General features: G+C 41.9%; 1 protein-coding gene across 4 annotated transcripts in view; it reads left to right on the plus strand.

Moving 5' to 3' along the window:
- Window positions 1-18985, plus strand: part of LPAR3 (lysophosphatidic acid receptor 3) — a 79266-nt gene extending 60281 nt beyond the window's left edge. For all 4 annotated transcript variants that reach the window (XM_058716775.1, XM_058716778.1, XM_058716776.1 and 1 more), the window contains one exon: window positions 17198-18985. In XM_058716775.1, the coding sequence (XP_058572758.1) occupies window positions 17198-17526 (329 nt within the window). In that variant the 3' untranslated portion in view covers window positions 17527-18985. The remainder of the gene's footprint in view (window positions 1-17197) is intronic.
- Window positions 18986-19697: the final 712 nt, after the last annotated feature.

Below are 19697 nucleotides of genomic sequence, written 5' to 3' on the forward strand. Positions count from 1 at the left end.
CTGTTTTACCCTGAAAAAAAAAAAAAAAGAACATTAGCATCTTGTATAAGTATTCTTAGATGGGGAGGAAGCACATTTATGATTGGCAACACAGATTGGAACCACGATCATCATCCTTGTCCATAGGAGAGTGTGAAGACTGGTTAGGTGATACTGCATTGTTAGCATAGACGGTCCTCACATTTAAGTTTGCTGCTTGCTTTCCAGGATAAAGTTATATAAACTAAGTCTAATTTTCACTGTCTTAAGAGGGAACTCTGTTCCCACCCAATGGCCTGGAATGTTCAGTCTTTCTCTAAAGGAAATTTTTACCAGCAAAAAAGATTTTTATCTTACCAACTCTAAATTAAATATTCATATATAACATAAAACAAGTGTATGTACTTAAAGTGTGCATGTATACGCATACGTCTGTGTACATACCTTATACAGGGTAAATAGAGTAAGAAATTCTATGTTTTAAGGTTTAACTTAGTTTATTTTCAAACACAGAGTGTAAGAGGTATATGGAATTGTGGGAAAGGAGTGAAGGAAGCGTCTTGAAGAAATAACCAGAGGAGACAGATGCACCTCTAACCCCCTTTGTGGGAATTGGGGGGGCCTTAGGCAAGGCAAGGCTCACACTTTGGGTGGAGACTATTGGGAGTCATTTCACACATTAGCAAGGGTAAAAAGGGTATAACTGGTCAAGAATGAATCAATGAAACATCACTGCAAATCAAATTGCAGTAAGCCTAGTAATAATTACCTACAAAGTAACCAACTATATATGGGTGAAATGGGCTTTTAAGAGTAATTCAAAGCCACATATATCAGTTGTGCTCCTGGCAAAGTTTATTATCAATTCCAGCCAACAAACTTGCACAGTTTGGGAAAAGGCTATTGAGTAAATTCATAAGGAGGGTCTCCTGAGGTGCTGTAACCTTGAGCTTACCTTGATGGCACAGAAACGTGATCAGGGCTGATTGCCTGAGATATGTTCTGTCTGAAACCAGTACATGGGGCTGAGTCATTCTAAGTGAAAACCCAGCAGAGAGAATATTTAATTTTCTCTTATGTCACCTCTGGTTACTGTCTGTGACATTCCAACTCTCCTTGCTTGCTTGCTTGAAAATTGAGCACCTACTAAGCATCCAGTCCCGATCAGGTGTCGGAAATCCAAGGTGACCGTGGCAGCATTTCTGCCCTTCAGGTGCTCTCAGTCTAGCTGGCCATGGAGGGACAAACCGTTCATGGTGTCTGATTTGACAATAAGCATGTGGAAAGTACCATGGAAACATGGAATGGGGAACATCTGACTCAGCCTGTGGGGAGTGTCTGGGGAAAGCTGTGAAGAGCAGGTGACAAATGAGCTGGACTTGAAAGAATAAGGAGGAGGTCAACAGGCAGTAAAGGTGACAGAGGCAAGAATATGAACAAAGCATAAGTGTCACTACTGATTGCTTCCTTCCTTGCCCCCTGTGGTCGGTCCTCTCTTTTAATTACCAAGAGGTTCAGATACTTAATACCTGGCAAGTCCAGTTACACTCAGAGGTTGCCTTTTGCACAGAATCAGAACATTAGAGACCTCCCAGCCACAAGAACAGACTGAGCTTGACCAGGAACTTTTCTGCCTAGGAATTGCATAAGGTACTTCTGGACATCCCTGGCTCTGGCGACATTCTTTCTCCTGAGATGTTACCACTTTCAGTCAGATTTCAGTAAAGGTGTTGCAGGTCCAAGGACCGTATTATCTCTTTAAGGTGACTTTGGTTTAGGGCTTAACTCCAAGAGCAAGTATTTTTCTCTCATTTCCAGATTCTTACAGGATACCTTAATGACATCTGCGTGTACTTCTTACAGTGTCTGTCTTTCCTTTCAGTGTTATCTTTTTTTTTTTTTTCTGTTCCCATTTGGCATTTACTAGTGACTTTGTTCCCTTTAAGGGATTTCCCAACATTTAAAAAAAATTATTTATTTTTTAATTTACATCCAAGTTAGTTAGCATATAGTGTAACAATGATTTCAGGAGTAGATTCCTTAATGCCCCTTACGCATTTAGCCCATTCCCCCCCCCCCACAACCCCTCCAGCAACCCTCTGTTTGTTCTCTGTATTTAAGAGTCTTTTGTGTTTTGTTCCCCTCCCTGTTTTTATATTCTTTTTGCTTCCCTTCCCTTGTGTGCATCTGTTCTGTGTCTTAAAGTCCTCATATGAGTGAAGTCATATGATATTGGTTTTTCTCTAATTTCGCTTAGCGTAATACCCTCCGGTTCCATCCACATAGTTGCAAATGGCAAGATTTCATTCTTTTTGATTGCCGAGTAATACTCCATTATATATATATATACCACACCTTCTTTATCCATTCATCCATCGATGAACATTTGGGCTCTTTCCATACTTTAGCTGTTGTTGATAGTGCTGCTATAAATATTAGGGTGCATGTGCCGCTTCGAAACAGCACACCTGTGTCCCTTGGATAAATACCTAGTAGTGCAATTGCTGGGTCGGTTGTAGGGTAGTTCTATTTTTAGTTTTTTGAGGAACCTCCATACTGTTTTCCACAGTGGCTGCACCAGCTTGCATTCCATCCTTCCAGTGTTATCTTTTACACATATTCTACGTAGGTCCTCCTACTTTACTTTGCTGTATACATAAGCCACCCATTTCCTCGTATTCCTTCTATCAAACTTTGCAGATTTGCTCAATGCTGACTAGGAATATGTTTCCAAATATTTTTTTTTTCTTTTTCTGATGGCACAGTTGATCCATTATAATAAGTTATTAGGTTGTACTTTACCAAATATTTTTTCTTGAATAGAAGCCTGACTGGTAATGGTTTTTCATAATTTCCTATAGGTCTATCCCATTCGGTATTACCAAATTACATTTCACATGACTCTACAGAGTCTATCAGAATTAAAGACTTTTCCTTTCCAACAGAAGGATCCCTAAGAAGCCATTCTCTTAGTGGATGGTCATCAGATTTTTGGATTAGTGGATGAAAATTAAGACTTGGGTTTGTATAAAATCTGGCACTTTGCACATTTGCCCTGAGTATGAGAGTCTCTTGGAGTATTTGTTAAACATTCAGGTCTTTGGACCCCACTCCAGACTTAGAATCAGAACCTCCATAAAGGAACTAGAAAGTGCCGTATACATGGAATATGCCTGCAGATGAATTCAGTGGGCAAAGGCCCCACTTTCATGTTTACTTTCCAGTTGGGGTGATGGGCAGTTAGTAAATCCGTCAGTCAACCAGCCAACAAATAAAGATCAGTGCAGAGAGTGATACAAGGAAACCAATATTTTAGGGAATGGCTGGACTGGGCACAACTTTATTTGTCACAAAGGAAGACTTCTCCAAAGGGCATACTTGGAGCTGAGAACTAAACAATGAGAAGGAGCTGGTGAAGTCAGGACCAGGGAAAGAGTTCGTGTCCATCTTGTTTACTTCTGTGTCCTGGGTAATTAGCACTAACATTGGCTCCTCTTGGGGCTCAATAAATTTTTGTTGGATGATACACACACACACACACACACACACACACACATATACACACACACATATATATGTATATGTTATATATATATACACACACACATGCTCTTGTGGGGAGGAGAAGTGATCATTTGGGACCTTTTGGCTCAGTGAGTATAGTATGTCCTCCTTTTACCTGTTCCTCTTGCGATTAATGTAAAACTAGTGGAAAATGTTTTTTAATTAACACTGCAATAATAAACCTCACATTTTACAGAATTCACTTTTATTGGTTCTCCTTCAAGGGTTATGACACGGTTTTACCATTTCATGATTTTCTCAGACTCTTACTGTGCTTTTTTCTATTTAGTAAACTGTCTGAAGGTAACATGGAGTGAAACTCCTATTAAGAGATTTGTTAGGAGAGGCAGTCTTGACCTTCTTGTTTTTCAGCTACATAGGATCAGTCTGATGGCATTTCTCGCAGTAGAAATCTAGTGCATGTAGATATATTTGTACCCAAAATAGAAACAAAAATAGCTTTAGTGAGAGCTTTTTGTAACAAAAGGTATGCTCCTAGCGAAGAAATAAAGACGATAATGAAAGATATAAGGAAGAAGGTAAATAGCACTTGGCTCATGCTGCCTGGAGATTATCTTTGCTAGGGTATTTGGAAATACTGTATATTTTGTGGTTTTTTCTAAGTGCACACATGTTCATACACAATGCATGCTTAACTTCTTTTTAATCAGAATGAATTCCTACTATACCCATAGTGTTTTGTAACCTGCTTTTTTTTTTTTTGTAAATTCAACAATACATTATGAACATCTTCTACATTGGTAGTATTATTTTCAGTACTGTTATTGTTTATATCAATATTATTTTCAACTCTTTCAGTGTTTCAACAAGATTGTTTTTAATATATCAAAAATATTGTTTATGTTGAAAACAAGGTAATAATAGCTACACTGCCATGGGGTATTCTTAACATTTCTGTCACTTTAAAAACTCAGTCCATGGTGACCCTGTAGAGAACAGGGTCAACTTCAACTCTTGTGAAGACCGTCAGGCAGTATGCTCTTACAGTTTCTTGTGCACACCCTGCTTGGTAATCAGTTACTCCTCTGTCTCCTTTGTCTTGCTATTCCCAGTGATTAGCATAGTGCTAGCATAGTGATTAGCATAGCACATGACACTTAAGTGCTCACCATATATTAATTGAATAAACATTGGTATCTGAGAGCATTCTGGGCGTCCCCACCTAGACACCAGTTTCTGCTGGAATCATGTAACATGCACCTTAGGTTTACCATAAAATTCTCTCTCTCACTTGGCACCGTAGAGAGCATCCGTGTTTGCTTTTCTGTTCAGTTACTTGGGACTACACATTGGCCATGACTGAAGGAAGCTCTGCGTGCAACTCAGACTATCAAATGTGAGGGCCAAAAGGAACCTTGCAGGTCATTCTAGTCCAATTCCATTAGTATACAGGTAAAGAAATTGGGAGCAGAGAAACATGACGACCTTTTAAGAAGCATACTCTAGGGTCTGGATTCGGATTGAGATCCCTTACTCCTTCATGTAGCGAGCTTTTGGTAAGTACTGTATATATGGTGCTTGGCTAAGCACTGGGTATCCCAAGTTGAATAAGACACAAAAGGGATCTTGAGGATCGGGCTAGCAGGGCAGCCAGATGCGAATAGGACCGAGCATCATAAATCGTGTGTGTGTGAGTACGCGTGCATGCGCGTGCACAACAGCGACTGAAGTGTTCTACCGGATTGTGTTTATGAATTGCCTTAGGAAGCACAGCAGGGGAAATAAGCAACACTGAGTAGTCAGAACTACCATTTTCTGGGGAGTTTCTGTGTTGGACACTCCATGCATGATCTCATGAAATTTTCACAAAAATCCTGTCAAATCAGTATCATTCCATAGCTTAGAAACTGGTAGGAGGCCCAGGGAGGTGAATGGATTCGCCCGTAGTCAACTCAGTGTCTGCTTAATCTCCAGCCTATCCTCTTTTTACTATAACAGGATGGTTAAGTGGGTTTCCTCCCAAAGGCAAATTCCATCTGATTGCTAGAGGCAGCTTAGAGCTGTGCTGTGAAGGAAGGATTGGAGGCCATATGTGGATTCAGAAGCAGGTATTGTGGTGGATTAATGATGGCAGCCAGGGGCATAGGAAGGAGGGTGACGGCTCTTGCGTCATGACGTTGTAAGTCCTAAGCTATAACATGCTGTTGCTCTTCCGGGTCCAACTTTCTCTAAGTCAAGTGCTGCTCCTACTAATTCCTGTTCCCTTCCTCTGAATTCAGAATGGTATTTTTGCCATCTGGTATTTCATCCAGAATCTCATATTCTATGCAAGTCAACTTTTCTATGCAGTGTCCCATACTTTAGAAAATGTTCAACCCTCGTTTTGAAAATGTTCAACCCCATCAAAGATACTCCTTTAACGTCCTCTCAGAACCCCGCTCCGTGCTAATGACAGTTTGTGTGATAAAATATTCTATGCCTGTAGCTTAATAATGTTAACATTTTTAGGTGGGGTGCAACAGAGACCTTTCTAATCTGAAGGAATGACTCCAGCAAGAATTTCAGATCCTTGGGCAGACTAGTTGGGATCTCTCCATCTTTCAAATCATACCAAGCAAATAGCTGTCACTCTCTCAATACACACAGCTGACCTCACACCTTTTCTTAGATGCTAGAGAGTTCTTGATATACTAGTGAGGTACTGAGGTATTGTTAGTCCATACATATTATGCTTAAAGAGGAGTCTGGAGGTGGAGATGGTGTTTCTTACTTATTCAGTTTATGATTTCCAGCTGTGGCCCAGAGTTAAACACTAGAATTAGGTCTAGGCTGTGGTTCTAGCTGCTATGTCTCTCCTTTAAATTTTATCTCGTCACCCCTGGGCACTGAGATTTTCAGTTTTCCAAAGCTGGCCACAAATTTAAAGCAAGTGTCTAAAACCAGTTGTTAGAGTCAAAAGGCCAAGCAGAAGTGACAATAGTGTTAAATGAATCATTTGTGGAATGCTTAACTGCTCATCTTCTATTTGAAGTGTCTTAGCGTTTTCTTGCTTTCTGTAGTAAAAATAGGTTTACTGAAAGTATATATTTTCATTCCTTTCACATATGTGACAATCTATTTTCTGAATTATTGGATTTCTGAAACACTGTGGCAAAACGAATATGAATTTAGAGTCAAACCACATCTGGTAGTGTTAGTTTGAAATCACTGAACAAATTACCTGATGCCACAAGAGCATTCCCACTTAAATACTCTGTTAATGTGTGACTTGAACATTATAACACTTCTGACCAAGAATAGCTTTTTACCTTAAAGTTTTTACTTTTAAAATTTCTTTTCAAATAAGAGGAGAGCCTCCCTTGGATGAGGTTCGCAACCTTTTACGTAGAGTTGTAATTTTCTATTTTAGTAAATCAGACAGCCCTGTGGCTTACTAGGTTAGCATTATTGCCTGTGCCCTGCCACTTTTTCCTGGACTGAAAACAAAGAATAACAGACTGAACATATTTAAAATACATCCTCCTGTGTGATGAAATGAGTAGTCCCTGTGCCAAAGCGCAACAATTCGGTGTGAGTGATTGCTTTAATTGGTATAGATGTTTTATTTGTGTGCCGCTCACATGTCAGGATTTTTTTTTAATGGCATGTGTGATTTTTTTTTTAATTTTTAATGTTTGTTTATTTTTGAGAAAGAGAGGGGGAGAGAGAGACAGAGCACCAGCGGGGGAGGGGCAGAGAGAGAGAGGGAGACACAGAATCCAAAGCAGGCTCCAGGCTCTGAGTTGTCAGCACAGAGCCCGACGAGGGGCACAAACTCCCAAACCATGAGATCATGACCTGAGCCAAAGTCAGATGCTTAACCGACTGAGCCACCCAGGCGCCCCTGCACGTGTGAATTTTTAAACAGAGGAAAATATAGCTACAAGGGTGACTAGCGGAATAGAAAAAACTATGAGTCCTGAAGAACAGGTTTCATGCAACTTGAAGTCTTTGTCTTCTGCACATCCCACGAAAACCCCAAGAATGTTGAACTATCTTAAGTATAGTCCCGTGAGGGACCCTTCTTCTTAGATGGACTGGTGTTCTTCCTTCCGATGTCCTGTGTAATGTGGGGGTGAAGTATTAACCAGAAGGTTTTTTGAGGTATTTTGAAAACTTCCAAAGAAGAGAGGAGGGCTGTTATAGACTGTCTAACATGATATTGATTAGGGACTTGGGAAGATCTTTTATTTCACTTGTCACCAATATTTTCATTTGTACTTCTATCTTCCTAAGTGTTAGACATTCCTTAATTTGATATTTCTGATTACCTTAAATTGCAGTCATTAAATATCATTTCAGCACTGTAATTGCATATTCTAGTATATGATTCACTGTACTTTAAAAATTAACATTGAACTCATGATACTGGTTTTTGAGTATGGCACTGAAACTAGTTTATTTAATTACCAGAGGAAAGCTCATTTATAGTCTAATTGGACAATTAGCGAGTCTCTTAAACAGGTACTGAAGGAACATAGTGCCTCATTAAAATAAAACCTAATTGCTTCTTGTCAACGTAACTGACCTGTCACTCGGCAATAGAAGGAAATTAGATTTGTTATGCAAATGTAATCATCATGAAAATGTTCACTCTTAGTAGCTGGCACATGGTAGGTGATTGCTTAGTAAATATTTATTAATGGAAGGACATATGGCCAAAGTTGCCACCCACTGCTGGTGACTCCCAAGTCAACATTTCAATTTGGAGCTCTCAAGCTGCCGACTGCCTTCTACACGTCTCTGGCTGGAGGAGCCACGGGTAGTCCACACACCAGATGCATATAAAACCGGACCCTGTCTCCTTCTAAACCTGTCCCTCTGCTGCCCCCTCTGACTGGTTATCAGAGCCACATATCACCCAGTCACCCAGATTCTTTCCTCTCCCTCTGTTCTCACATCCAGTCCTCCTTACCGTCTGCTGATAACCTTCTGCTTCTGTCCATCTCCGCCAGCACTGCTCTTCCCATCCTTACCATTCTCGCCTGAATTGTAGCCAGTCTTCAGGGGAGTCTCCAGGCCAGGCCAGTGGGTCTCATGCTTGTTACAGGGAAGCATTCCCCAGGGAGCCGGCTCAACCTGAAGATGCCCAGATCTTACTTTCATCAGTTTCTCACTTGGTAGGTCTGGGGAGGGCCCGGAAATCTGAACTTTGAAGAGCCCCTACCCCTGCCAGGTGGTTCGGATGCAGACTTTGAGCTCCACTTGTCCATCCCCAGCACTGAAAGCTTCACTCTAAAATTTAAGACGTATCCATGCCCCTGATCAAAAACCTTAAAGGAACTACCATTCTGCAGCAGTCGTTTTCAAACAGCAGTCAGTGGGGCTCCCAGGGGTGCCTCAGTGTGTGTACATGTGTGGAGTGGGGGTCGTAGTGTGAAGAGGTACATGGGTTCTGCTGTGAAGGGCTTTACTCAACTCCTTCTCACCCCCTGCTGCCCATCTCTGTCTTGAGTCAGAGGAGTTTGGATTTTGAACTTTGACAAGAGGTTTCCTTTGGGAAGTCTGACTTGAAAAAAACCACTGATCTATAGAAGTGGGTTTTCCTTTTTTTTTTTTTTTTTAAATCAGGACCCACAATAAGAAATAGTGTGCATTCTATATTATGGCCCAGTTCACACACACATTTTTGTGTGTAACTGAAACAAGTTTCATGAAACATACCCTTACTATACTTGCTGCACTCTGATGTTTTCTGTTCTGTGCCATTTCATCTTTTAGAAAATTGCTGGGTATAGCCCACTAAGTTGATTTCACAGCTCGTTAATGAGTTGCAATGGAGTCTGAAACACCTCTGATCTAAGCTTTCTCAATGGGATTCCTTTATGAACCACAGAAAGTAGAGATATTTCTAATCTTCCCAAGGATGATATATGACTCATACCATGCTAGACACTTGGGAGAGAAATTAGTTCATTACTACAATGGACACCTGAGGGCAAAGGCTTATGGGGTCTGATCTTTACAATAAATCCCAACTCCTGAGTGTTTCCCACAGGGCCCTTGCTCAGAGGTGCCTGGTGTGTGTATATGTATTGGGGTGGGGGGTGTGGTATGAAGATGACAGTGAATCGGCAACATGGGTCTGGCCTGTGTCATCTGTCAGACTTTACCCATACTTCCTCAGTCACAGCTCTGGGTTAAAACCATTCTGAACTATTTGGAACTCTCCCAATGCATCATGCTGTTCTCACCTCTGCACTGCTGGTCTTGACCTTCAACACCCAGCTCAACTGGCTGCCACTTCGCCTGAGACTTTCCGTGACAACAGTCAAAATCATCACACATAGCATCCAGGTTCCCTGCCTGTCAGCCTGTGAAGGGCAGGACTGTACAACCGTTCACAACAGCAGATGTTAACAGCTCATGCAGTACCTGGCCCTGGGAGGGCTCTTACTAAATTTCAGTCACCTTCAACTGACTCCTCTCAACTGCTGAGTGTGGGGCTTCATACTTAGTCCTGAGAATACAGACTGTGATGAGCAGATCCACATGCTTAGGGAGCTTACAACAGGCCTGAGAAAGAGGGCATGTGTATTAAAAACTACCTTCAGGGGCGCCTGGGTGGCTCAGTCGGTTAAGCGGCCGGACTTCGGCTCAGGTCATGATCTCGCGGTCCGTGGGTTCAAGCCCGGCGTCGGGCTCTGTGCTGACAGCTCAGAGCCTGGAGCCTGTTTCGGATTCTGTGTCTCCCTCTCTCTGACCCCCCCCCCCCCCATTCATGCTCTGTCTCTCTCTGTCTCAAAAATAAATAAACGTTAAAAAAAAAAATTAAAAAAAAAAAAAAAACCTACCTCCAGGATAGCCCAGTGCCCAGGGGTTTGCATGAGGGAGTTCGCCCCAGGTTCAAATTATGACTCTTCTATTTGTTGGCTTCTGGACCCAGGACAAATTCTTGAGCCACTCTGAACTTCAAATCACCATACGTAAGCTTGGGATAACGGTAAGAGTGGCAACCTCACAGGGCTGTGAGTGTTAAATGACCGGTGTGTGTAAAGCCTTGAGCACGCTGCCTGGCCCAGAGCTCTCGGGAAATGTTAGAGTGAATGAGGCAGGCAGCGAGCTCAGTGCCACGTGGATGTTGTCGGTGAAAGTGCCACGGGAGCTGAGAAGAAGGAAGGATCACTGCGGGCTGGATGAAGGTGGAGGTCCATGGAGGAGGCAGAAATTGAGCTAAGCTTAGAAAGAAAAGTAGACCGTGGATTAGGAGGCAGGAAGGCATTCCCGGCAGGGCAAACCAGAGGGCCCATAGAGGCCAGAGGAGGACTGTGCACGCCTTGCCTGCAGTCCAGCTTTGCTGCTAGTGTTTGTACGTTTATTTACGTATAGGATGTGCTCATTTTTCCAAGTGGAAGCTGAAGATATTCATGTGTAGAGGTGCTTATTTGCTTATTTTAAAGAAATCTGCCCCCCCTCTCTCTTTTCAGTTACTTTTTGCTATGTATCTGTGGAGTCTACAGTTTTGCTCACGGGGTCGGCTTGATTAAACTCTTTGAGTCAGCATAGAGAAATGGTTTGCAAAACCGGCTGTGCACAATTACCCCCCAGGGAACTTTTGAGTCCTACAGATTTCCACATCCCACCCCCGACGTTCTGACTGTTGGGTCTGATGTGGGACTAGGGAATCTGCATTACCAAAAACCTGCCCTGGTAATTTGGATGACCAGTTGGGTTTGGGAACAGTTAGCTCAAAGTATTCATCTCCATAGTTTTTAGCCATACTGTCTGATCATTGTGTCCAGGAAACAAACAAGTCAAATTTGTTTGAATTTTATGAGAGGTTGAAATTCCTAGTCTCGTAGAATGTGGCAATTTTCTACTTGGAAAAGAGTTCAGAAGCCACTTAACCATCTCTCTCAGTTAGGAAAAATCCCTTAACTTTGTACATCTCAGGATGGTCTAGGCAAAGGAGGTAGTCAGCTGAGGGAAGGCTCTCTGCTCACTGAAGAACCGGTTCCCCTGCTAAATAGCTTCATTACTTAGAAAAAACTATTACATCCAAATTTTGCCCCTTTGTACTTTTCCCTCTGTTTCGGGGTGACCTTTTGCCATGGCGCAGGATAAGTCTGCACTTTCTTTTTCTTTTCTTTTTAAATGTTTTATTTACTTTTCAGAGAGAGAGAGAGACAGAGTGCAAGCTGGGGAGGGGTAGAGAGAGAGGGAGACACAGAATCTGAAGCAGACTCCGGGCTCTGAGCTGTTAGCCCAGAGCCCGACACAGGGCTCGAACCCACAAACTGTGAGATCATGACCTGAGCCAAAGTCGGACGCTTAACCGACTGAGCCACCCAGGCGCCCCTGCACTTTCTTTTTCTACATGATGGTCTTTCAGGCTTTTGAGGTGGTTAGCACATCATGTCTTTCCTAAGCCTTTTCTTCTCCAAGGGGAACATACTTTCCACTGGTTCCCAAATAGGGATTTTCTTTCCACTGGTTCCCAAATAGGCACCTTGGATCCATTCCTATTTGTTAATGCCTGACCTAAAAAAAAAAAAAAAAAAAAAAGTGTTTAGGACTTGTCCTGACCTCTCTTTGAAAACTCTGCTTATTCCCAGCTGGCATGGTCTGAGCATTGAGTTTAAATACTCAAAAAACATTTGTGTTAGCTTTTTCTTCCAAAACTTTTTGGAACTTGATAGGGGACTGACTGATCTATATTTCCCAGGGTCCATCATCTGTCCCCTTTTTAAGGAATAGGCCAGTTGCCCATCTGTTTGTTTTTGACATCTCCTTCATTCTGTAGGAATTCTCCAAGATGACAGATTCCCAAGGCCAAAACCGTTCCCAACATGTTCTTCTCCTTTTAAATTGTTTTGGAGGCCCCATAACTAGCTGTCGACCTACATTAACCGCCTCCCCCACCAAAGAACGAACTGCTAGGTAAACCGTGCATCTACCCTGAGATGTGTTTGGTGGGAGAACTTGGCTGCCGAGTGGAGGAGTCAGGAAGCGGCGTGTTTCCCAGGCTTATTGCCCTGTGTGCAGCCATCACCTCAGATGGCATGCCGAAGCACGGGTTCTCTGGCAGCTCAGGGTGTTTCGGCTGCTCCGTCAAAGAAGGCTTGCGTTCTGTTGTTCTTGGAAACAGTATAAAGAAAAGGTCAGCAGATTTTTGTTTCTTCTTACTCCTGCGGCCAGCCTGTATTTTTGTTGGAATTCTTTCTCCCTTCTTTCCTCGCGTCCCTTCCTCCATTCCTTCTTTCTTCCCTCCTTCCCTTCTTCCCTACTTTCCTTCCTCCCTTCTTCCCTCTCTCTCTTCCTTCCATCCTTTCCTCCATCCTCCCTTCCTTCCTTTCTCCCTCCCTCTCTTCCTCTCTGCCTTCCTTCCTTCCTCCCTGCCTCCCTGCCTGCCTGCCTGCCTGCCCACCCGCCAGGAAATCTTTATGCTAGCAAACCAAAGAATGACTTAATCATGACATATGCAGCTTCACAGTCAGACATGACATACCATAAATGGAGCTTCACAGGCTAAAACTACCCTTCTGCCTTCCCCATCACTCTAGTAATAAGATTCTGTGTCCATTGCTGAACAGCCTAGCATGTGGACAAGAGCACAGGCTCTGGTAACAGGATGCCTGGGTTTAAATCCTGGCTCTTCCATTTATGAGCAGTGTGGCTTTGAACATTTTACCTTGCTTCCCTATGCTCCAGTTTCCTTAGGTTTGAAATGAGAGTAGCATTGGTATTTTTAGATAGTGTTAATAATACTAATTAGGTTGTCATGAAGAGTAAATGGTTAATTCATACAAAATTCTTAGAACATATAAAATTCTTATAATCATCGCTCAATGAAAGGTTTGGCAAGTGTTGATTGAATGAATTGTTTTATGCAATTCAATACAAAGGGAGAATATATAGGAGTCACTGCATTATGACAAACAAGGCATCACTTTGGAGATTTATTTAAAGTCTTTAGGTCCCCTGACTAATCTAAACCAGAGTTTCATGCTGGGGGAAAAAAACAAAAAACTTTTATGATTTAAAAAAAAAAATCCCATTTTAAAAACTGTTTTCAAGGGTACCTGGGCGGCTTAGTGGTAAACGTCCTACTTCAGCTAGTTTCATGATCTCACGGCTGGTAGGTTCGAACCCCACATCAGGCTCTGTGCTGTGACAGCTCAGAGCCTGGAGCCTGTTTCTAATTTCGTGTCTCCCTCTCTCTGCCCCTCTTGTGCTCATTCTCTCTCTCTCTGTCTCTCTCTCAAAAATAAATAAACATTAGGGAAAAAATGTAAAAAAACAGTTTTTAGGGAAAGATGTTGGCAATTTACTTTTATCCTTTTTTGACATGTGTATGTGTTTGTGTGAAATATATCATTCAGACAAAATTATATAAGATATATCTACAGTACAAAGAATAACACTTAAAAGAATAAAAAAAAAAAAACTTAAAGAATACCTGTGTACTTGCCACCCAGTGTAATAGAACGTTACCAATATCTTTAGCGTGGCCTATGTGTCCTACCCCAGTGACCCTCTCTCCTATAGAAATAACCGTATCCTAAATTTCATGTTAATTGTCTTGCTTTCCCTTTTGGTTTTACCACATATGGATGTAATATTCGACATCAAATTGTTTAGGTTCGCCTGTTTTTAAAAAAAAACAATACCACAATTAACATTGAGTTTGATTATCAGTGTTTTAGATTCATTTCCAGTATCTTCTTTTGTTCTTTATTTGTCCTACTTTGCTATGTTTGACCTATCCACTCCCCCCCCCCCACTTTTTTTTTTATTGAGATCTTTTTTTTTTTTTTTCCTTTCCTTTGGTTCCATTCTTCCCCTGCCATTGGTTTGGAAATTATATACTCTATTAAATTTTGACATGCGTATTTAACAAAGTATAAAGTTAATCAATATTTTCCCCTCTTTCCCATTAACACAAGGATCTTGGAACCCTCCTACCGGGATTTCTTTGGAATCATGCAATTTCACACAGAAAGGAGTCTTCACATCAAAATTGGCAGCTACAGCTTTTGATGTCTGGTGTTTTTAGTTCTTGTCTCTTGACAACATAGTAATGCTCTCTTGGGAATAGCAGAGAACAAAAAATGTTACCGTTATGGGAAATAGAGACCGTTGGAGCTGGATGGGGCCTTAAAGATTATCTACACTAACATTTTTCAAACTTTCTGACAAAGCCCAACAGTCAGAAATAATATAGTTTACTTCATAAGCAATACACACATAAAACATAGTATGTAAAACTGAAACATTGCATGAAACAGAACTTCCCTTGGTCTGTACATACACTCTGAGCTATTCCATTCCATTCTTTCATTTAAAAATCCCCAAACTTGTCCAAATCCATTAAATTGATTGCATGCCCACGAAGATGTCCTGGCCCTAAATTTGAAAAGCCCAAAACTTGCCTACAGTCCTCAATTTATGGCTTAGGAAACCGAACCCCAGCCAAATGACATGGGTCTCCCAGAGTCGTACAGTAAGTGAATGTTAGGAGCCAGTCTCTGATCTCTTATCTCCAAGGTCTTTATTCACATATGTCAGCCAGACCAAAAATGATACAGGAGGGAATGAAAAGGGAAGCCTTGGTGAGCTGGAATTAGGAAATGGGGAATTAAACCCTCCTGATAACTCCTAAACATCTAATTTGGCAGATGTCTTTGACAAAGCATCTGATGATAATCACTACTTGGTGAACCCAACTCCATGTTAGGAACCACTTTCCATTACTTCTGACCCCTCACAACCACCCGCACAGTCAGGAGTGTTACCCTTCTTTTGTACACGAGGGAATGGCCCAGAGAAGCACAGTGATTTGCCTCATTCATGGAGTTCATAAAGTGAGGAGCTGGGCACACCTTTCTGACCCCAAAGTCCCTGGCATTTCACAGCCTCACCCGGCCTTTTTACAACTCTTGACTTGACTTGCCTATTGTATCTCTCAGAATGAAGATAAAGGGACAAGAGGGATACCGTCTAGGACTAATTCTAACCAGTAGGAATAACTAGTTGGTGATATGATTACAGACTTGCTTGTTTATTCTGTCTCCTCAGTAGCACTTTAGCTCCCGGATGCATAGTCCTTGCCTCATTCAGTGCCTAGTAGAGTTCCTGGCACATTGTTAGCTCACAATGAATGTTTATCGAATGGATAAGCAAGAACATTTAGAAATGATAAGGACTTCGGGGAAAAGAAACCATATGGAGAATAACTGCCAAGGTTCAAAATTAGATGTTTGATGGTGACCTACTTACTTATAAGCTATCTGATGGTGAGCTGGTTACTTCTCTTGTGCCTCAGTTTCCTGGGGATGATAACAGTGTCTACCTCACAGTGTGGTTCTGTGAATTAATAGAGGAAAAGCATTTACACCAGCACCTCACTCATAGTAAGCATTGTATAAATGTGAGCTGTCACTGTTATCTGAGGTTATGGCAACTAAGGGAATTTTGAACCTATGTCTCATATTTTAGGAAAAACATGTCAGAAAGCTTAGTGGTGGGGCGCCTGGGTGGCTCAGTCGGTTAAGCGGCCGACTTCGGCTCAGGTCATGATCTCGCAGTCTGTGAGTTCGAGCCCCGCGTCGGGCTCTGTGCTGACAGCTCAGAGCCTGGAGCCCGTTTCAGATTCTGTGTCTCCCTCTCTCTGACCCTCCCCCATTCATGCTCTGTCTCTCTCTGTCTCAAAAATAAACGTTAAAAAAATTAAAAAAAAAAAAAAAAAAAAGAAAGCTTAGTGGTAAGCTAAGTATGATCAGATATCTGGCGACTCAGAAGAGATTACCCTTCGTGTGCACTTGGTGCTAAAATTGTGCTAAATAAATTGGCTACAAGCACATTTCTATGTCATCATGAAACAGATTTCTTTCTGACAACAACAAGAACAAAAACCTAATCCAGAGCAGAGTATTAAGTAGATGGCCTATGAATATATCAAAAAGCAGACAGTGCTTTCTGTCAACATAGTTTTATAAAGAATACAATTTGTGAACAGGTGACTTAAGAGACCAGGAGAATGCCACAGATGCAGTGTGTCTTATTGTCAGGAAAACATTCAGAACACCTGATTTAAATTCCTAATGTTTATTAATTTTTGAGAGAGCACGTGAGTGGGGGAGAAGCAGATTGAGGGGTAGACACAGAATCCGAAGCAGGCTCCAGGCTCTGAGCTGTCAGCGTAGAGCCTGAATCAGGGCTCGAACTCACGAGTGGCGAGATCATGACCTGAGCCGAAGTCGGATACTTCTCCTACTGAGCCACCGAGGCACCCCAGAACATCTGATCCAGCGAACAGCAGAGGTGTGAGGCCTCCCCACACAGACTCCTGGAATTCAGCCGCGTTTTCTCCTCTGCAAAGTGTGTGTCATGACTCAGCAGCCTTCTAGTGTGGTTCAGAGAACTGACGGAGAGAAGGTAGGAGTAGTGCTTAGCAGGAGGGAGGTAAATGTGAGCCCCTAATTAGGAGCCCCGGGTAAGCCAATAAGGAGTTGAAAGAGAACATGGTTAATAGGCAAGGACGTGCCCAGCTGTTTGCCTCTAACGAGCCCAGGTCTCAAGTGCTCAGAGGAAGGGTGGAAGTTTGCTTTGCAGTTGTCAAAACAAATCCTTAAGGTCCCTTGATGCCGCTGACTGAAGGCCGGGTGAGAAGAAATCTAAATAAGCAGCCCGGCTTCCTTTTCTGTCACTGCAGGGGCCTTCGTCGTGTGCTGGACCCCGGGCCTGGTGGTTCTGCTGCTGGATGGCCTCAACTGCACGCAGTGTGGCGTGCAGCACGTGAAAAGGTGGTTCCTGCTGCTGGCGCTGCTCAACTCCGTCATGAACCCCATCATCTACTCCTACAAAGACGAGGACATGTACAGCACCATGAAGAAGATGATCTGCTGCTTCTCTCAGGAGAAGAACCCGGAGAGACGCCCCTCCCGCATCCCCTCCACCATCCTCAGCAGGAGCGACACGAGCAGCCAGTATAAGGAAGACAGTATCAGTCAAGGCACGGTCTGCAACAAGAGCAGTTCCTAAGCTGTGGGTGTCCCTGTGCCCACCCAGGCCTCCTCTGGGAGAGGAGCTGTTAAGAACGGCTGCCTGTCTCTGACAACACCCACCTACAGTGTTATTTGAGGTCTAAATTAATCACTGGCAGATTTTTTAAAAATCACTTTACATAGTTTAAAAGCATGAGCAGTAAAGAGGGGACACAGCGCATTTAGAGAAAATGCACAAAAGAGGGAAGACAGCACAGCAGATTCCTGAGTGATGTCCTGTGAACCACTCAGAGGACCATTCTGGGCCCTGCCGCCATCTTGTAGCCATTCTCTTTGTGCTTTAAAAGGATGTTGTTAAAGGGCTTAGACCAAGATAAATAACGATGTTACTTGAGCCACTTGCTGTAGCTGCTTGGAAAGCCTATGTAGTTCTTTCTGCATGCATTTAAAATGTTTTAAATGCTTCAGCTATATTTGTTTCCTCAAAGAAACCGTGGCCAGTAGCTAGGTGTTCAATAGGAATCTCAGAAAAACAAATCAGTAAGGGCTCCAGATTAGACTTGATTTTTAAATGAAAGAACATTCTGAGGAAGAAGATTTACTTAGAAACAAAAAAAAAAGGTAAATGTTAGAAACTTAGAGCAGAAAAAAAGGCCTTGATGTGATCGCCGAAGTGTGCATGGGTGTGTATACACATCTGTGTGTTTATACATTTCTAATTTGTAGTTACAGACCTCAAGGACAGTGGTAGTGAAATAAATTCACTGGCCATCTAGGCTTTTCAGTCTAGAACTATAGCTGTAGAAATGACCTGTTGTGCTCTAAAAGAAAAGAAAAAGAGGTGATTCATTTGCAAACAGACATACAGCAAAGTAAAAGGTATATTGATAAGTGGGCCTGAATTCCTTTCATATAGGACCATATATGAGCTTGACTTGAGTCCTTATTTTCAGTTAACTCCATACCACTGGTGGCTTGTCGGATTTTAGTATATGGAATAATTTTCACATTTCATATTTTGCTTACAGTTATTGACATGTTTCTGGTACTTGTCTTACATATGGACTGAATTTTGATCTGAGTTCTCTTTTAAAATTTTCACCTTCAAATACGTAAGCAACATGAAAGGCAAGTCAGTAAGAAAAATAAAAAGCTTCAGACACACAGGCTACTGACCAAAGTTTTTTATATAAAGCATTTAGAATATATTCTGATTTTAAAATAAGAATAACTTCAAGGCAGATATTATAATATTTATGTAGTTTGCAAAAGAAGTTTACATTTTTTTTTGCTATTGTGATGTAACATTTATGTGCAAGAACTACTTGTAATAAAAGGATTTGAAAAGTCATGCTTTTAGATATAATGGCCTAAAATAGAGAGTATTATGATTTGAAGGTGTAGATGTCACAAACTCCATGTAGTAAGTGGAGTATATCTGAAGCTTATATCAAGAACACCTATAAAATTAAATAAAGAATTTGTTCTCTCTTGTTGAGGTGCATTATTGCTTTGTGTATTTTCTAAGTAAAAATATAGTCTGTGGTAACTATAACACACATATCTATTGCAGAAGAAAAATCAAATTTGCCGTGAAGTACATACTCTCAATGTTTTATGTAAGCATCTCGAATCTACAGCTGGCCAAAGGGTGGAGGATTGAAATTGAATCCCAGTCCCTGAATAGCTACTAAGGGATCTTGAAAGGTTTTATTTTGAGGAAAGCACTGTTTTTAGTACCCTGCAGCAGAATGTGTTCAGAATAGTGTCTGGAGGGGATCCAAGTGTGGGAAATTCATGATGGAAATATACAGCTTTTGTTTTTATGTGCACACTCATATCTCAGTGATGGTTCAAGAGTAGAGAGGTCATGTATATTTGGAATTGACAAGTGGCAAGGGTCACAGGGCTCCCCTAGAGCATGGCAAGTGCATCTCTTAGTTGGAGAAAAAAACGAAGAACGAACGCCTTTTCCCTCAAGCCTAGGACCCCAAGCTTACCTGCAAGTCATTGAGATGATGGTTCTAAAAGTTCGACCTAGACCTTTTCAGACCAACCCTTGACTCAAAGCTTGGGTTCCTCCCTAGCCAAACAGGATTCAATTTCCTTAGATTTGTAGCACTGCCCAAGGTGTTCACATATCTCTGTGTTGGTGAGAGGATTTGGTTCTTTGTGAAGACTGCCTGCTTGGAAAGAGAGAATTTTTGG

The sequence above is a fragment of the Neofelis nebulosa genome, chromosome 2 (assembly GCF_028018385.1).
Source record: "Neofelis nebulosa isolate mNeoNeb1 chromosome 2, mNeoNeb1.pri, whole genome shotgun sequence".
In the NCBI taxonomy this organism is placed as follows: domain Eukaryota; kingdom Metazoa; phylum Chordata; class Mammalia; order Carnivora; family Felidae; genus Neofelis; species Neofelis nebulosa.